This window comes from Malurus melanocephalus, unplaced genomic scaffold, assembly GCF_030028575.1.
Source record: "Malurus melanocephalus ecotype Western Australia unplaced genomic scaffold, MMel_1.1 scaffold_325, whole genome shotgun sequence".
Taxonomy (NCBI): domain Eukaryota; kingdom Metazoa; phylum Chordata; class Aves; order Passeriformes; family Maluridae; genus Malurus; species Malurus melanocephalus.
The window spans coordinates 827847-846422 of record NW_026623557.1 but is presented as its reverse complement, the minus strand read 5'-3'; the positions used below and the strand labels follow the sequence as shown (position 1 = coordinate 846422).

General features: G+C 60.3%; 2 protein-coding genes across 8 annotated transcripts in view; one reads left to right on the top strand and one right to left on the bottom strand.

The window, feature by feature from the left end:
* The first annotated feature begins 2562 nt into the window (after positions 1-2562).
* Positions 2563-5030, top strand: PHETA1 (PH domain containing endocytic trafficking adaptor 1). 2 transcript variants are annotated; one of them, XM_057377774.1, is made up of 2 exons: positions 2563-2737; positions 3247-5030. In XM_057377774.1, exon 2 carries the CDS (start codon positions 3258-3260, stop codon positions 4026-4028), a length of 771 nt encoding a protein of 256 aa, XP_057233757.1. In that variant the 5' UTR covers positions 2563-2737; positions 3247-3257; the 3' UTR covers positions 4029-5030. The 2 variants fall into 2 exon arrangements, with proteins under 2 accessions (XP_057233757.1, XP_057233756.1); XM_057377773.1 differs by having other exon boundaries at positions 2563-2748.
* Positions 5031-6187: 1157 nt separating this feature from the next.
* Positions 6188-18576, bottom strand: part of CUX2 (cut like homeobox 2) — a 61215-nt gene continuing 48826 nt past the window's right edge. For 2 of the 6 annotated variants that reach the window (XM_057377764.1, XM_057377762.1), the window contains 18 exons: positions 18421-18558; positions 18187-18292; positions 17321-17397; positions 17172-17238; positions 16390-16438; positions 15628-15732; positions 14944-15135; positions 14791-14849; positions 14646-14694; positions 14447-14546; positions 13578-14213; positions 12631-12732; positions 11211-11983; positions 10610-10769; positions 9891-10160; positions 9474-9662; positions 9097-9370; positions 6188-8688 (listed from right to left, as the gene is read on the bottom strand). In XM_057377764.1, coding sequence (XP_057233747.1) covers positions 8031-8688; positions 9097-9370; positions 9474-9662; positions 9891-10160; positions 10610-10769; positions 11211-11983; positions 12631-12732; positions 13578-14213; positions 14447-14546; positions 14646-14694; positions 14791-14849; positions 14944-15135; positions 15628-15732; positions 16390-16422 — 3600 coding nt within the window. In that variant the 5' untranslated portion in view covers positions 16423-16438; positions 17172-17238; positions 17321-17397; positions 18187-18292; positions 18421-18558 and the 3' untranslated portion in view covers positions 6188-8030. Of the gene's footprint in view, positions 8689-9096; positions 9371-9473; positions 9663-9890; positions 10161-10609; positions 10770-11210; positions 11984-12630; positions 12733-13577; positions 14214-14446; positions 14695-14790; positions 14850-14943; positions 15139-15627; positions 15733-16389; positions 16439-17171; positions 17239-17320; positions 17398-18186; positions 18293-18420; positions 18559-18576 lie in introns of all 6 variants that reach the window. The other 4 variants (XM_057377763.1, XM_057377759.1, XM_057377760.1 and 1 more) reach the window with 3 other exon arrangements.

Genomic DNA, 18576 nt, shown 5'->3' with positions numbered 1-18576 from the left:
CTGCTTCCCTTCCGCTCTGTGCTGCCCTCAGCTTTTAACCATTGCTGCTTTCTTCTCCTGTGAAACCCTTTACTGCCTTCCAGCCGTCCTTCCCACTTCCCTCTTTAATTCCTCTGCCCGTTCTATTTCCAGGATGGGTGGGGCGGCTTTGGAAAGGCTCACCTGCATTTCTCAAGGTGGGATGGGTTTCATGTGACCTCTGCCATCCCACACCGCGGCAGTGTCCGACCCCAAATGCTCGGATGGGGTCTGGAGGTGACAACATTTGGGAATGCGATGTGTGGGTCTGTGCTGAGTTGGAAATGCCCCCCATAATCTTAACCTGGTTTTTACGTGCCCCGTCCGAGGGCTGGGTGGGGATGAAGGCGGTAATGGAGGCGGTGATTTTTGGGATGATTGGGGTGGTTATGGATGGGCAGGGTGGTGATGGAGGGAGTGACGGAGGGGGTGGCCCGGCTCTGGCCGCCCCCGCGTGTCCGCAGCGCTCTCTCCGCCTTGGCCGGGCTCCCGCTGCCCTCTCCCGGCCCTTCCCCGCGCTGCAGCCGCCGCCTCCGGCCCTTCCCCGCACCCCGGAGCGGGGCAGCGCACCCCGATCCCCGGCTGCCAGGCTGGAGACGGCGTGGGACGGGCAATCCCGAGCGGGAGCGGAGCGGGGCAGGTCCCGCACCCCGAAAGGCGCCGGGGAGTGTCGCGCCACCCCATCTCCGCGTTTCTGTGACAGTCGGGACTTGTTCTGCTCCAACCCCGGGGCATGGCTGGGGATCCATCTGCGGTCCTTTGGGGACGATTCTCTGCCGGTCACGATGGGGATCCTCCCTCCTTCTCCTCCGTGCACCAGCTGGGGACATGCACAGCACCGGGTACCCGAGACCCCCTGAATCCCAAAATTCCTGGCGCTGTGGGTGACTCGGTGACACCTCGCTGAGCTGTCCAGCCTCGCCCCAAGTCCCCGGTCACGGGAGCAGCAGGAAGCAGAAGCCAAGGGCATCATCCCACATCCAGAAAGGCTCCTGGCACCCCTTCACCTCCTTTCAGACCCTTTTCTTCTCCCATTTCCCTGCTGCTGGGCAAGCTCAACTTGAGAGTTCATTTTCCCATCTTTCCCATCAAAAATTGACAGATGAAACTGAGGAACGGGGTCTGGGCTCTTTGCTGGGGGACAACAGGGAAAATTTGGAGCCACTCAGAAGGGGAAGTGCTGGAACTCGTGCAGCCACACGCGACTGTCCCAAGGAAAACCCAACAGGGAAGCAAAAATCCACAGGGGAATTTTGCCGGTGTTTTTGAAGAACTGGGGTGATTTTCCAGAGCAGCTGTGGAGGAGGAACAACTTCTGCTGAAGTGGCTGGTGAAGCTGCAGGAAAAAAATGTGGTTTTGGAGTCTCGGGGAAGCAAAGCAGAGCTGGGAGCTCTGCTGCCTTTTTCCAATTACCCCGGCTGCTCTAATAAAGATATTGCTTCTCCCCACGGCCCTTCCCCTTCTAATCTCACCCCGTGGAAAGGCATCTCTCAGCAAGGCAGAGAGATAAGTGGTGCAGAGACCTGAGACTTCCCAGCAGCGACCTTGAACGGAGCTGCTCCGCTCGGGAGGGAAGATAAGGCCCAGATGGTTTTAGTGCTGGTTTTAATCCCTTTTTATAGCCTGAAAGTGAAAGTTTGCYGGTGATTGGGAAAACCCTCAGTGAGCTGAAAACCTTTGACACAAGAGGAAAATTGCAAAGTCCTGAGCAGCTGAGCAGGGAAGTGGGGCATCTCTGGGTGGGGAGTGGACCACAACCTGCAGCAGAGGTCAGGGACAGCAGGATTTTGGGGATGGGGACCTGTAAAATGGTCACCAGTGCCTTGATTCCTAAAATATGCACATGGAGCAGAGAAGGAGGGTGAAGAAACTGGAGGAAAGGGACAGAGATAAGGAGAGCAAATCCTCCACCATGGTATTTGCTGGGACATGGTGAGGACAACAGCACTGCCAGTGTGGCCCTGTGAGCCTGGAAGGCCAACSCAGAGCAGAAGTCAGACTGGAGGCTTGTCCTCACTCAGCTTCTTCTGTCTGTCTGCGCTGAGACCCCATCCCACTTGGCTTTGGCTTGGATATGGCTGGAAGGTCAGCAGAGCAGCCAGGACCTGCAGCCTTGTCCCCAGCAGCATTTCACACATGCAGAACTAGCCTGTGTCCTGCCCCCAGCCCTTTTTGTGGGGGTTGTGTTRTCCACCTCATCCCCCAACCTCTGCCTATTGCCTCCCAGATGCTCTCAGAACCCCAATTCTTTGAATGTGATCAATCAAATGTGATCCAAAATGTGATCCAAAATTCAACTTTCAGCACTGAATTCCTGGGTTTCCCACCCAAGAGCACATCCCAGTGCACATCCCCTGCACCTCCAATCCGTGCCCCCATCTCTGCCCCATTCCCGGCGCTYGGAGCTGTCACCCGCGGGTTTTGGGCCGAGCCGGGAGCTCCCAGCCCCGGAGCCGAGCTCCGGAGCGCTTTTCCAGCTCCTCCCTCCCGTCGGCGGCCGCGGGGATGGGCGGTGGCGGTGGCGGAGGCGGGCGGGAGCAGCGCTCCGCCCGCGGGGCCGGGCCGGGCCGGGGCGGTGGGAGCCGGGGACAAAGGTGACCGTGCTTTGGGAGCGGGGCCCCAAAGCCCCCTCACACCATCCGACCCCGSATCCAGCGCTCCCACGGCCACCACGGCCAGGAGAGTGTCCTTGATGCCGGTGAYCGCCGGAGACCGGAGGTAGAGTCCAGGTGGGTGGAAAGCCTGGCACGGCGAGGCCACCGGCGATTAGGGGGCGAGAGGAGCGGTGGCTTTGCCCGGGTGGACAGGGGTCACGGCCATGGCTATCCGAAGGGACAGCCGGATCCGCGGCGCCGGCCAAAACCCTCCCTGCGCGCCGCGGGGAGGAGCGGCGCGACACGGAAAACACGGCGGGAAGGTCACCTGCGCCAGGTGACGTGGGACACCGGGACAAGCCCCGCCTGGGGCTCCTCCATGGGAAAACTCTCTGTTGGGATGGGGGGTGGGGGGAATCTCGTCCCCAGTGAGCCCGGGGGGAGCCCCAACCCACCCRGCATCGGCCGGACTCAGCACCTGGTCTGGGAGAGGGCTCATCCCGGCTATCCCGGGTTTGTTTATTCGCCAGCTCCATTTCCTGGGCGCCAGGGCCGCTGCCAGCGAGAACAAAAAGGGGATGGTTCATTTCCATGCAATTAAGGCGCAGCGCTGAGCACCCTCTGTCCCCKCAGGGCGCGGAGCCATGAAGCTGAACGAGCGGAGCTTGGCTTTCTACGCCACCTGCGACTCCCCGGCCGACAACGCCGGCTTCCTCTACAAGCGGGGCGAGCGGCACACGGCCTACCATCGCCGCTGGTTCGTGCTCAARGGCAACATGCTCTTCTACTTCGAGGAGAGGGAGAGCCGGGAGCCCGTGGGCGTCATCGTGCTGGAGGGCTGCAACGTGGAGCTCTGCGACTCGGCCGAGGGTTTTGCCTTCGCCATTCGCTTCGGTGGTGCCAAATCCCGCACCTACGTGCTGGCGGCCGAGAGCCAGGCGGCCATGGAGTCGTGGGTGAAGTCGCTGTCCCGAGCCAGCTTTGACTACATGCGGCTGGTGGTGCGGGAGCTGGAGAAGCAGCTGCAGGAGATGCGCTGGGGGCTGGCCGGGGGATGCGGGGGCTCCCGGGAGCCTCCCGGCCACTGCAAGCCGAAGCCGTCGGGGCCGGAGCAGTCCCAGGAGCGGCTGCCGGCTCTGCCCGCCATCCYGCCCAAGGAGAACGGCTGCGCCGTGTGGAACAACGCGGCGGGAGCGGAGCGGCCGCCCGACACCTCTGGCTGCGGYGGGCACGACGAGGACGGGCACCCACGGCCACCACCGCTGCCCCCGCGCAGGCGAGTGTCCGGCRGCGAGGCCGGGGCGGCCGTGGCGGAGAGCCCGTCCACCTTCTGCCGGCTCCACGAGCAGTACAGCCGCGAGGTGGCCCGGCTGAGGCGGGACTGGCAGCAGAGGCAGCGTGGCCCCCGGCTCTGAGCCGTGGCCGAGGCCTGGGGACCTGCCAGGARCCGGGGTGGGACAGAGGTGGTCATTTTTGGCACTGGCCTGGTCCCCTCGTCATGCTGGAACGTGCAGAGCTGGCCGTGGTGGTGATGGACACCACYCAASGAGGGCTCAGCACAAAGGGCCACCRGTGCTGCTCTGTGATGGTGAAATGGGCACCTCTGGGGTGCCASCCTCCAGCCGTGGCCCCACGTGGGTTTGGGGTGCTCCACTCAGCACAAACAAACCATAAACTGTTCACCGACTGAGGCCTCCTGAGAATCACCTCTGCTCCGGCTCTGCTGGGGCCTCTCGGTGCTCTTGCAGCGGGATCATGCACTGACAGCTTTTGGAGGAGGATTTGGATGGGATCTCGCCCTCCTGAGTGCCTGTGTGGGTGTTCCACAGCTGGAGGCACTGCTACCGACTTCCCCTCCCGGCCTGGCGCAAGGCTGAGGTCGGCTGAGCTCTGCCAGATCCCTCTGCTCCAGCAGGATGTGGTTTGAAATGAAAATATCAGTGAGCGCAGCCCTTCCTTAACGGCAGCAGCAGCTCCGCACACTCCGGGGAGCTGCTGACACCCAGCCCCGGCTGTACCGAGGGAGCAATTGCGGCTTGCAAGCCTGGATGGCAAATTTGGGGGGGTCAGACCCGGGGGGAATGCAGCAGGAGGATATTTTGGGATGGCACATCATCCCCGTGCCAGCTCACCAAGGGGAAGCATCGCTCATGGTGGTGAATGGGAGCGTGTGTGTCAGCGGTGGAGTGTGAGGAGTGATTCATGTGCCAACCAGAGCAAAGCTGGTGTGTCACACTGCTGTTCCTCTCTTATTTCCCCAAAAAACACTCGAGCTGCTGGCTCAGAGGTGGGGTGACCCAGCCCGGAGCAGGGGGAGCAGTCAGAGTGCCCTGGCTTAGGGATGGGTGCCTCCATCTCCCTTTGCTCTCTTGGAGCAGACACGAGATTTTTTTACAATAAAAGTTGTTTCAGAACTTCCCTCCCATCCATGGTCCTCGTTTGTGCCTTTGAGCCCCATGGGAGGGGAGTCCAGGTGGGAATTACTACTTTAATTAATCCTCCTCCTGTCCCCTCCATGTCTGTAGGGCTGGTCGGGCATTGTGTCACCTGAGGGGGACATGGCCAGTGCCAGGGTGGTCCCACGGCAGGGACGGATTTTAACCAGGATGAAATATCTGTCCCCTTGCAGGGTCCCTATTGGTTCTACAGGGACCCGGTCCTTGTGGTGGTGGCCAGCATGTCCCCATGTCCCTGCCTGTGACGTCCCACCTGCGTGAACATCTCCAGCTCCTCTTCAACATGGCTTCTTTGGGGATTCACTCCTTGGGGAAACCAAGGCCAACCAGGGTCACCCCCTCGCCGAAATCTCTGCAGAATGTGGATCCTGCTCCYGGCCAGGCACGGCACCCCGCTATGGAATTTGGGATTTGGAGCAGTGCCAGGGGCAGCCGGGGTGCAGCTGCACCCGGAGCACCCAGATGGTTCTGTGGCTCTGTCCTTCGCTGCAGGGGAAGATTCCCTTTTCCATGGCAGCTGGCCCGGCTTCTCCAGACGTTCGGATATCCATTAAAAATGAGTCCTTCCCAACGTGYGAGCTGACAAACAAGCTTAAACAGATAGGCAACATATGGATTTATTAATTTGTCAGACACAAACAGCCCTGCCTCATGTCAGAAGCTGCCGACTCGCCCAGCGACGGTCGGCTCCGAGCAAGAGCCGCGCTGGGGAGCAGTGCCATTGTATGGACAGGGCTTGGGGCAGCCTGRGCTGGTGGAAGGTATCCCTGCCCATCGCAGGGGGTTGGAATGAGGCGATCTTTGAGGTCTTTTCTAACCCAAATCACTCCATGAAACGATTTCATGATCAGCCGAGACCAAACTCGTGCTGGACGATGCTGAGCTACCCCAGGGGCAGGAGCAAACCTGCAGCAGGGATGAGCRCAGGAATTTCGTGGGGCAGGATCACACCCTGAGCTGGACTAACCCCATTTAACACCTCTTTTTCATCCCCCAATCACTGGAATAACGAGAGCTTTTGCCACAACCCCCAAACAAAGCTGTGACTTCCGAGGGTGCCAACAGCAGGCACCGGGCGAGTGCGAGMAGAAAAAACACACCCCGAGGCCAGAGTCGTATCCAACTTCTGTATTTAGTGGCTCTTTACAGAACTTGTTCCTTCCAAAACTGTTAAACAAAGTTCAKCGATCTCATAGAAACTTTTGAAGTACAGAACATGAGCCTAAACAAAAACGTGACCGGTGTGTCCCGCTGGCTTTTCACACAACAGGGYTGCCGTGCTCAGGACTATCCTCAGCGCTTCCTCAATTCCCGTTCCGCTAAAGCTCCCTCTAGCACACAGCAGAGAAGGCAGGCGGTGGCCACACCTCCCCCTTTCATAGCCCAGTGGCCGGGAAAGAGCAGCCAGAGGCAACCTGGGGCTCGCCAGGGCACGGGAGGCGGGCGAGGGGAGCGGTGCCCTCGCCCAGCATTGCTCATCCATTACCACCCGAGTATAAAAATACCTTCGAATCTGATAAAAACGTCTGCAGTGGAAAATCRGTCAATGCACAGCCCGGGAGCCTGGCAGGGAGCGCTCCCGGGCCGGGTGGGCGATGGCTGATGCCGTGGGGACAGGGGACACGGGACACAGGCCGGCTGGAGGCGGGGAGGTGACAGGGAGCACGCTTGGATGATGCCACCACTGTCACTCGGCACAGGGTCAGAGCTGGACAGCCAAAGCTCGGTGGTGCCGTGTCCAACTCGGGGCTGAGGTTGCCCAGTTGGGGCAGGAGCCTGATGTGACACCCAGGGCTCATCCTGGTGTCACCGAYAGCCACCGCTCGGGGACACGGCTGCAGGAAGGGGCTGCTCCTCCTGCCAGGGCGCTCTCCCTAAAAAAGTGCTCCAGCCCCCAGGAGCAGCCCTGAGCAGGCTCAGCCTGTGAGTGTGTGCCTCATGATTTTTGGGCGCTTGCCTTAATCTCTGCTGCCCCAGGGGCAAAGCTTGAACGCTCCATAATTTTCCTTCCCGAATGCACAAGGGACCAGAATACCACAGATGTCCATCCCCGAGCATCACACCCAGGCACATCTTCCCATCCCACTCCCAAAATCCCAAAATCCCAAACTCAGGTTGCTTTCTTTGCTTCTGCCTCAGTTTCTCTCTTCCTTCGGGGGCTGGCAGGAGCCGCGCCGTGCCGGACAGGAGTGCCCCGGCCGGAGGAAGCGCGAGGGACGGCGTTGGGACCATGCTACATCTTGTTCCAGAAGGCTATTGCAGACATTTCTACAACATACACAACCGCACGGGACATTCTGTGTTACAAAGGCTTCCAAAAACATAAACCACCAGAACTAAATACATACTCGATGGCGTCGGGGGGTCGCTTTAGAGTCTTCAGGGACTAGGACGCAGTCTCTGGCTGGGGCAGAAGCGATGCAGTGTCTTACAGACAGGGGTGGAAACTGCAAAAGTTTCTTAAATTTGGTCAGTCTCATAGTGCTTCTTGATGGCTTTGCTCAAAAAGTCTTTTCTGTGGGCTGGGTTTTTTTTTTTATCCTTTGTTTATTTGATTTTAATCTCATCCAGTGGCAAACTACAAGACTTCAGTGTACATTTAATGACACGACTGCTACATCATCTTGATTTTATAGCTATCTTTAATATCAAAGCAGCTTAAGCTGTTAATAAATTCCAAAGTATCCTTTTATTAAAATATCTAAAAGAGGTCTATAAATATTTTTTGTTTCTTTTTTTTTTTTTTTTTTTTTTTTTCTTTTCTAAAATTGTTCCCAGTTTTTCACATTTAAAACAAAGCCGGAGGAGAGAGGGGGGGGGTTCCCCCTTTTCCACGGGCGCTCCCCTTCCGTGGTGCCGGCCGCTCGTCACCTCTCGGTGCACACTGCATTTATCAAAATATATATATATATATATATGTGTGAGGGGTGTATATATATATTTAGGGCAGCGGGGAGGGGCTCAGAACTCCCACTCRAGGGCCTCGTCGCGGTTGGCAGCCCGCTCCAGGCGGTGGATGATGTTGTTGAGGTTGGCCATCTTCTCGTGGCGCCGCTGGACGCTGGTGCAGAGCCGGGGGCCGGGAGCCGGGGGAAGCGCCGGCGACACCGGCCCGGCGGAGGAAGGACCCGGCGAGGCCGAGCCGGTGAGGCCRGGCGAGGAAGCGGCCGAGGGCGATGTCGGGGACACCTCTAAGCTGCAGCGGGACGAYCCCGCCGAGGACTGGGAGCTGTCGGGGTGCGGCGGTGGCGGCGGTCCCCCGGTGGTGGCACCGGCGCGTCCTCCCCGCCGCGGGAGGCTGCCGGCGCTGGGGGCGGCGGCGTGGGGAGCTGCCCCCCGCTCGTCCTGGGGTGCTCCGGTCCCTTCGGCCGCTCCGGCCGGGCTGCGTGAGTCCCGCCGGCGGCTCCAGCCGCCYGCATCGCCGTGCTCCTCCTTCACCTTCACGGGCGCGGCGGCGCAGGGGGGCTCGCCCCCCACCAACACGGGTTTGCGATCCTCGCTGTCCGAGTCGGGGCTGAGCGAGGTCCGGCGCCCGGGAACGGCCGTCCCGCCGCTCTGCTCCGGGTCCGTGTCGTTGTCCTGAGCGCCCTCCACCAGCATCTCCCGGCGCATCCGTGACCTGCGGGACACAACCAYGGAGAGGTGGCAGCAGTGACCACGCACTGCCCCGCACGGCCACTGCATGGCTCTGGCCAGAAAAATGGGACCAGTGTCCACTACAACACCACCTGAGGATGAAASCTGTGCTGCTCCCCAGGGCTGGRCTGCTRCRGGGATGGATCYAGCAGCCTCCATAAGGCTTTCCCTGCCCCATCCTGCTCTGGGGTRAGCAGGGGGATGTGAGCATGGAAACTTTTTTAGATGCTCAACACAACTTGGTCAAGGCAGTCAGCACTGCCCAGCAGCCTGGGGTGCACCTGGGGGGCTCCGGTGGGTCTGCACCAGGGCAGAGGGAGCAGAAAGGCTGGAAAAGGAACAGCAACACCCCCTCCGTGGCCCAGCACCCTCAGTGAGGGTGCACCCGTACCTGTAGTTGTGGAACCAGTTGATGACGGTGTTGGTYTTGAGGTTGAGCTGGAAGGACAGCAGCTCGATGGTCTGCTGGGAGGGGTAGGGCTCCAGCTGGTAGGCTTTTTTCAGGGCTTCCTTCTCCTCCGGCGCCAGCACCACCCGTGGTTTCTTGATCTGGAGGAGGCTGAGCTCCTGCGGCGGCGCGCCGGGGCTGGCGCACTCGGAGCGGGCGCTCGGGGACTCGCTGTCCGAGCCGGCGCTCATCAGCCCGTAGCGGCGCTTCAGGTAGGCTGTGACAGAGGACACCCAGCTGGCGCCACTYGCCCCCCAGCCTGGGACCCCCCCTTGGGCAGCACCCCACACCCGGCACGGCAGCCTCGCCCCGCGCCTCACCTTTCTTCTCCAGCTTCTTCATGTCGCGCAGCTTCTCCACGTTGTGGGGGTCGTTGAGCCAGAGCTGCATGCGGACGAAGGGCTCCCTCCCCTTCAGGCTCAGCTTGTGCCACGGCTTGGGCCTGGAGAGGAGATCGGACACCGAGCCCTGCGTCAGGCCCAGGATGCTCTCCCCGAACAGCCGCTGGCCTGGCGGAGGAGAAGCAGAGGTGGTTAGAGGGGGTAGAGTGGCGGGACGGGCACTGCAGTCCCCATTTCCCAACAGGAATTCTCCCAAAATTCCCTCGAGCACCCACRGAAAAACATCTGGGGTGGGGGGATCACATTGACAGCAATCGGGGTGCTGGATCCAGCAGCAGCTCCCGAAAATCCGGGTGCAGAGAGGGAATTTTGGGAGCAGCTCCCGAAAATCCGCACCTAAATTGTTGTCCGTCAAGACCTCCTTGACCTTCTTGGTGATGGAGTAGGTGTCCAGCTCRGGGGACATGGCCACGATCTCCTGGATGCCCACGGGTCCCTGGCTGTTGGGATACGTCTTCCCRCCCAGCACAGGCGCCGAGCGGCTCTCGGGCTGCTGGTTTTCCTTGCTGCTCTCCAAGGCCAGGGTGAGGGGCTCWGGGCAGCCCTTGTCGTGCTCAGCGGGGCTGGGGGGCGGCGAGGGGGACGGCTGGGGCTCCGCCGGGCTGGCTGCGTGACAGAGGGGGGTCAGTGGGGACAGCGCAAGGGGACAGGAGGGCAGGAGCAGGAGGGTCATTTGGGGGACGCCTGTGGCTTTGCCCTCCAGGCTGAGCTTCTCCAGCAAAGCAGGAGGTGGCAGTGGAATAATTAAAGAGAGAAAAAGTACCACTACATAATCAAAAAATGCAGTTACCGCTTTATGTCAGGCACTAAGCCCAAGATTTTTGATGTCTTTCCTTCTTTTTTTTTTTTTCATTTTAAATTAAGAGGGGTGGGGATGAAAGGGGCTGCTCAGGATCAGGGTGAGGGTGCTGGAAGTGGCAGGGACATCCCAATGCTCGGGTGGGAGCAGGACAAGCTCACTCTGCACCGGGATGTGGGGGATGGACACAGAAGTGATGGGGACACTGATGGCACTTGGGCACCACGAGGACCCGGGGGACAGCGATGTCACTTACCCTGGGATGGTGTGGGCTGCTGGCTGATCCCCTGGCCCAGCTGGTCCGTCAGCCAGAGCTGCATGCGGATGAAGGGCTCCCGACCCTTCTGTGTCAGCTTGCTCCAGGGCTTGGGCCGCGACAGCATGTCACTCACGCTGCCCTGGGACAGTCCCAGCACCTGGGCACCACACAGGTGTCACTCACCGAGGGCAGGTGCACTCCCCCCGGTGCGGGGAAGCTGCTGCCCTCCATCCCCGTGTCAAGGGAGGGGGAGCAGGATGCCACCCACTGCCACCCGCCCCACCCCACAGCACGTCTGGACCCTCTGTCCCCAGCCATGGGTGCTGCTGGTGGGATCCAAGGGGGTTTTAGGATGCTCCCTGCAGGGCTGCACTCAGGGGAGTGGGTGTTTGTGGTGGGAAGTGCCACCGACCAATTTGTGGTGGCCGCTGGGAGACAGTTTGGGGTTGGGTCAGACCCTGAGGACTCAGAATCCTCCAAGGATAAATCCCCTGGGGAAAAGGAAGACTCAGAAGGAGCTGGTGAAGGCCTTAAATGAACCCCAGGCTCCGGGTCACAGAGCAGAGGACACACCAGACCCCCCTCTCCAGGCTGGTACCTTCTCTCCGAAGATCCTCTGGCAGATGCCRTTCTTGGCCAACTTCTCCTTGACCTGCCGGGTCAGCTCCAGCGTGTCCACCTCCCTGTACATGTACATCTCGTACTGCTCCGGCGTCAGCGGTGGCACCGTCGGTTTCAGTGTCCGCGGAACGTACGTGGGGTAGTAGGAGAGGCGCCCTCCGGCCGCCGGCTCCGCTCCGGCTCCCTCTGCCTTCATCTCCGGCAGCCGCTGCGGCTCCTCGTCCGCCGGTGGCAGCTCGTCCTCGTTGGTACCACCATCTCCGGGCTCACCCCGCGGCCAGCCCCGGCCGTTGGCCATGCTGGAGTAGCTCGAGGAGGAGGAGGACAGCGAAGGCGACACGGAGGTGTAGGGCCGGCTGAGCAGGCTGCGCTCCGACGCCCAGTGCTGGTCRAAGTAGGAGCCGGCGTCGCCGATCTCCGACTTCACCTTGCGGATGATGCTCTGGACGAAGGCGGCGGGGGACAGCACGGCCAGGGGAGTCTGCGGCGGGCCGGGGCTGGCCCCGCTGTTCTCCTCCTGCTTCACGTAGGCGGGGGCCACGTTCTGGCTGACGGTGGCCAGCGTGGAGCGCTCGGCGGGCGCCGTGTCCCCTCCGCGGCCGCTGCCCCCCGACTCCATGTCCAGCAGCGCCTGCTGCTGCGCCTGCATCTCCCGCCGCGCCTGCTCCAGGATGCTCTTGATGGCGTCCTCCGAGCTGCTGCTAGCCCCGTTGGCCACCGCCTGTGAGGCCGATGGTGTTTTGGGCTCCCCTGAAGAGAAAAGAGCCCCGAGGAGCAGCACAGAACATTTACTGCATGGCCGTAATTGGAATTGCGGGATTTATCCCGGTCAGGTTCGGACCAGCAGCACCCACAAAGTAAAAGCTTCAGCGCCCCAACTCAAATCCCAAGTTCTTTTTTGATGATGGCAAAATAAATCCCATTACCAGCGACGCGATAGACAAACATGTTTGTTTTCCCTGTCTGTTTTTCCACCGTTCCCGTCTAATTTAATTCTCCGGGATTCTGCTTTCTCAGCAGACTACCTGTTTTAATGTATTTCATTTCTTGTAATTGACTGTGAGAGCAGCTGCTTTAATGACTCCCCGTGCCAGATGGATSCTGAATCCTCATTTAATCATCTGGTTTGGGGCAGGGGGGAGGAAAAGAGTGCTTCTAAAGTTTCTGAGAGCCCAGATCTGAACTCTGCTGCGTGGGGACTCTTCCATCCCACACGGTATTTCTTTCCAACACACCCCAAAAAATTCCCCATGGATGTCAGCGGGTGAAACGCCCCCAAAAAAGCTCATTTTGGGGATGGGACTCACAGCCACCCAGCATCCCTTTGAGTGCTGCAGCCACGGGGGGCAGAGCAGGGACTCRGCCACCCATGGAGCCACTCCCACGGCAGCACCTACCTCCCTTCTGCGACTCAATCTCCTTTTTTGCCTGCTCCAGGATGTTTTTGATGGCGTCGTCGGAGCCGGTCTCGGGTGTCCTGATCCGCGGCGTGATGCTACCTGATCAAAGAGGCACGACAACAGCTTTGTCACCGGCGCTGGTTTTACAAGCTCCGCTTGTATGTCAGGAAGTATTTACTGCTCCTCATGTTGGGTTATTTTTAGGGATGCCGGTTTGAAGACAAATGTCRCTCCCGATTAGTCGCTCCCGGAGCACAGGGAGCCCTGGTAGCCCGGGCTGCCAGCTCCTGCCTCTGGCGTGGCACCTCCCATCACCTCGCTGGCCCCATCCAAGGGCACCCGCTCACTACCAGGAGCAGAGACATGGGCACGGGGACCGTCCCCATCCCTGGCACTGTGCGCTCCTGGCTGTGCAGGAGAAATGTTAATGATGGATCAGATCCAGGGGATAAATCAGCAGGTGCATGGACCACGGATGTGCATTGTCCTGGTGCCACCATGGGGATTCGAGTGACCAGCTGAGGTGGCAGCCACTGTCCCCAGAGACAGGAGTCACCATTGTGTGGCAGTGCCAACMCCGAGGCTCCGGCAGCACTAAAACTTCATTATTTTAACAAAATATTCCCGAGCACATCGATTCATACAGCACAGAACAGCCTAATGAATAATTAAATGGCACTTGTCAGAATAAATGAGTAAAGCACGTCCGGGGATGCAGCTTCCACGGCGATGGGTTGTTGTTAATTGCTGCCGTTTGCCAGGGCTCATCCCACCAGGGAGAATCCCGGAGTGCCACCAGCGGGACCGGTGTCCCAGCACATCCCAGTGCACTGAACCCCCCTGCCACGGCACGAGGCATCCCACAGTGCTGCCGGGGTGATTTGGGGTGCACTGGGAGGGGATCCCACAGCACCCCTTTTTCCGGGGCCCCCCCAACCACTCACCTCTCTGGCGCACCTGGATTGTCCTCAGGGCCAGCACGTTCTGCTCGTCGGAGAGGAACTGCTTCATCTTGATGAACGGCTCCTTGCCCTTCACTGTCAGCTTGTGCCAGGGCTTGGGCCGCGCCAGGATCTCGCTGACCGAGCCCTGCGACAGCCCCAGCACGTAGTGCCCGAAGACCCTCTGCCCGATGTTGTGCTTCAGCAGCTGCTCCTTCACCTGGAAGGCGATTTCGGCCGTGTCCAGCTGCTCCTCCTCGGCCGAGCTGCCGGCGCTGCCCTCGGAGGGCTCTCCGGCCGGGCTGGTGGCGCTGGYGGCCGGCGTGGGGACGGGGTGGACRGTGCTGCTTTTGGYTCCGAAGAAGGAGGAGGGGAAGGGYGGCCCCGTGCWGCTGCTCTCRCTCTTGTAGCCRGGCAGAGGGAGCTGGGGGGCCTTGGGGTCCGCCGAAAGCCGCTCGCCCCCCGGGAAGGGGGACAGCGAGAAAGTCCGGGGACCATCGGGGGCCACGCCGGGGCCAGGCAATGGTGGGAGAGGCGTGGGGGATGTGGGGTCATCGGCTGGGGCATGATGCGGGGATGGGAACGGCTGCTCCATGCCCAGAGGATCCTTGCCCGACTCGTCCTCGGAGTGATCCTCCTCTAGAGATGAAGGAGAGAGAGGCAGACGCGCTAGAGCCCCCCCGGCCGCGGCTCCGGCACAGCCACGCAGCCAAACAGCTCCTGCCTCCATCCTTTCCCTAGGGGACATCGCAGCTCTGTCCTTCCCCCACCCCTGTCCTTCCCCCACCTCCGCCTCCGGGCTCCTTCCCGCAGTCAGGGCACGATCCATCCCCGCCACCCACATTCCCCGCCACAGAATCCGGGGTCCCTACCGGTACTGGCCAGCAGGCTGGGCTTCTCCAGCAGGTACTTCTGGGAGGGGTAGAAAGCCTCCTTGCCCAGCAGCAGGGCCTCCTCCGCCTTGGAGATGCTCTGCAAGGAGCCAAGCCCCGATGGGGACGGGCGGCGGGGGCACCGGCGGCAGGGCCGGCACAGCCCGGCCGGCGCCTCGGAGAGCACCGCGGCACTTGCCTGGGGGAGGCTGCAGCCGGCAGAGGCCACCTTCATCGCCTTCAGGATGCTGGGAGGGACGGAGGGAGACACGGCGGTGAGGCGGTGGCACTCACGGCCGGCCGGGGTGCGGGCAAAGCGGCCGTGGGTGCCGACCGAGCCGTACCTCAGCTCCGTTTTGATCTCCTCGTAGTCTGCCTGCGCCTGCAGCTTCTCCTCCAGCTTCTGCGGAGCAGAGGAGGGGAATCCTTGCAGCGGCGTGGCCGGACCCGCATCCCCCCATCCCCAGCGCGCCCCAAAAAACCCGCTGCGGGCGCACCTCGATGGCTTCGTTCTTGGCGGCCAGCTGTCCCTCCAGCTCGGCGATCTGGTTGGCAGAGGACTCCTCCAGCTCCTGCAGCGAGCTCTGGAGGTGCTGGACGTCCTTCAGGAGGCGCAGGATCTCCCGGTCCTTGGCAGCCAGAGCTGCCTCCAGCCTCGACCCTGAGCACATGGAATAGTTCACTTTGTCCTGCTGGGAGAGGGGATACCCGTCAGCTCCCGGCCACCCCAGGAGGGGACAAGGGCCACCCTCCCGATCGGACATGTCCCCAGGGCTTGGTGGCGATGGGTGATGGAGCCCTGGGCAGGGACAGACCATTCCTCTGCCCTAAAGATCTCCCAGGCACATTTCAGTGCTATGGGGGTGCACATCCCCTTCTCCTTGAGAGGCTGAAGGGCACTGCCAATGCCACACCGCAGGGTGGAAACACCCCTCAGGCATTTTGGGTTTGCTCCCCAACACGGTGAGTACTCCCAAACACCAAAAAGTGTTCCTGCATCTGTGGGGAGCTACCAAATGCAATGGGATGCTCCAGCTGTGATGGGGGACTGCTGGTCCCAAAGGGTGCTCCTGGCCCAGGGGTGTTCCTGCTCCCAGGGATGCTCCTGGCCCAGGGATGCTCCTGCTCCCAGGAATGTTCCTGCCCCCGAGGGGTGCTCCTGCCCCAAGGGATGCTCTCACCCCCGTGGTGCCCGTCGGGGAGCAGCAGGCCAGGCGCAGGGAGCTGTTGACGGCCGCCAGCTGTTCCCGCAAACTCTCCACTTCCCTCTGCGCCGCCTCCGCCCGCTGCGAGAGAACACGACAGGAATCAGGACAGGATTTGGGGCCCATCCCACCCCACACGGGGTCTGGGATCTGCCTCAATCTGTGCCTCCCCTGAGCATCCCACTCACACCTCCAGCAGCATAAGCCCAGCCCAGATATTTAAGCTCCCGACATCCTAACACAATTCCCAATCCTGATCCCWGGGCATTGCCTGCAGACCTCCAGGACAATGCCTTTTTCCACCCAAAAATCTGCTTTTATTTGTACAAATTGTTCTCTAAGCCTCTTTCATTATCCTCATGCATTTATTTGTGCACCCACATTTCCACAATTAAATGAAAACTAATTGAGAGGAATGGACAGGACCAGGAGTGATTACACTGGAATCTAACACCAGATCAGTGTGGGCTGTGCCCTCAAACACCCATGAGAGGCTGGAGGTGACAASTGCCAGCTCCAGCAGCCAAAAGGAKCCTGGCAGAATCCCAAACACACCAGTGACCCCCAATATGGGGCAGGGGGTGCCACCAGGGGGAGGAAAACTGAGCTCTGTTTTATAGGGATTCCCAATCCTGCTGCCAGGCAATCCCTTCCCAGGGTTGGGGACAGACATCCAGGTCACACAGATTTTCTGGGGGCCAACCCCACCAGCTCCTGCAAAGTCAGCTCCTGGCTCACCTGGTTGGCTTTTTCAAGGTTGGTCATGATCATGGCGACTTCGTCTGCCCTGGGACAGAAAAAAGGAGGTGTCAGAGGGTTTGGAGGAACGGGAACACCCAGGGCATTGCAGGAGGCTGAGGGATAAGGATTCTGTTGGAAATGACACAACTTTTAACATTTTTTTTGGTGACTTTAGTCAGGRGCTCRTTCRCCTTTGCCCAGGGGAGRGGAATTGAAGTTTTTCTCTTCAAAAGCCTCCGGGGAACCATTGGGAGAAGCCAGGAGATACAGAGGAGATAAGCAAAGTTTAACATTACCCCCTTGGTGGGCAGAGACACCTGGACTGTGAAAAGTTCGATGACAGAACCAAACAATGAGGAGCCGATCGGCATTGAAGGCCATCAATAACCAACAGGAGATCGAACACCAAGAATTGTGTAATTTAAGGCAAATGAACATGAATTTCTTTGGAGTTTTTATGTATAAATGTGTGAAAAGTCTGGTGAAGGACCATGTGTGATGGAATGATTCTCGCTGCACASCCAGGCCGTGTGTGGATGAAATAATTTCTTATTGCACATCCTGGCCAGAACAAAGCAATGTCCTGATCCTCCAACACTGAGAAGATGCTGCTGGAGAATTTCTGTTTCTCCTGCAGTTTGGGCGACACCACAACTCAGGGTGTTCCTGCAGAGGTTTGAAGCATCCCAGCTCCTCCAGCAGCACCACGGGGATGTCCCAGCACTGCCAGGGAGCCTCAGGTCAGCCCCTTGCACCACCCAGCCCTGCCAGGAACTCACTTGGACGCCGCCTCCTCGTCGTATTTACAGCGCAGCTCCAGCAGCTCCGTCTGCGTGGCCTTCAGCGCTGGWGAGAGGAAGAGGAGGGTGAGCTTTGGGGTGAGGGCATGGCCCCCCATGGTCAGCAGCCCCAGCCCCGGCCCCAYTACCTGCGTGGAGCACTTTGATCTTCTCCTCTGCCTCCCCCAGCCGAGTGGCCAAGGTGACCTGAGCTTCCTGCAGGCCCCTGCGAGAGACGGGCACCAGGGGTGGATGGGGGCACCGTGCCCCCAAAATCACACCCAGATCACTCACTGCACCCCCYTCTCTGCCCCATCACCCACCGAAGCCAGGAAAACCCACCAGTGGATACCAAGATGTGTTCAAGCCACGTTAACCCCGATGTTAAGGGGTTTATTGCTCCAAGCATAAAAAAATTCACTTCAGGTTGAAAATGGTCCCTGATCCCTGTGGCTGAAACCCCTCCGAGGGGGGGATGGCAGCCCACCCCCACCTGTAATTAACTGGAGGAGGGGGAAGCAATCAGGGAAAAGTTATTCTGCATTATTTATAGCCTGCACTTGCCAGGAACTTACTCGCAGAGATCTGCAATTTAGGGTTTAAAGATTCYTCATTTGTTTCCCGGTGCAGCGGCGTGTTAAGGAATAACAATGAAGGCACCGAGCAGGCCGGGAGCCTCCAAATTAAAAAGGTCACCTAATGAGGCTCATCCAGAGACCCGGATCCAATCCCTTAGTCCCAGCAGAGCTGCATGCCAGGGAGGCAGAAGGGACATGTCCTGGCTCTGCCCGTGCCTGCTGCGTCCCCAAATCCACCCGGGATTGGGGACGGACAGACAGACGGACACTGGGAGCGTCTGACACAGTGTCAGGTTTCTGAGGATGTGACCGCTTCCCAACCCGGGCAGCAAAGGAAAGGGGGAGGAGGATGGACAGACACCCCCGAACAGGAGCAGGGACTGAACCCCGCATCCCCCGAGCGCCCCAAAACGACCCCATTCCCGAAAATTACGTACTTTTGCTTCTCCGCCTCATTTCTCGGCAGCGAGGTCTCTGTGCTCGGCGCTTTGTCGAGGCCGGGGATCGGGGGCTCGGCCGCCGGTGACTTCCCCTCCCTGCGCTCTGCGGGGGGACACAGTCACAGACTGCGGGGGGACAGCAGGGTGCAACCCCTGTSCCCGGGACACCCCCTGCATTCCAGGGATGCTCCGAGGCGGCACACGGGATGCCTTCACCCCACGGGGCGGTACCTTTGGTGCCGACGAGCTCCGGGTGCTTCTTCCAGGGCCGGSCGAGGTCGTTGAGGGGCGGCGGCTCGGGCTCGAGGCGCTGGAGCTGCTGCAGCCGATCCTCCAGGCTCCGGGCAGCCTCCAGCACAGGAGCGGGGTCTGCGGGAGGCGGGGAGG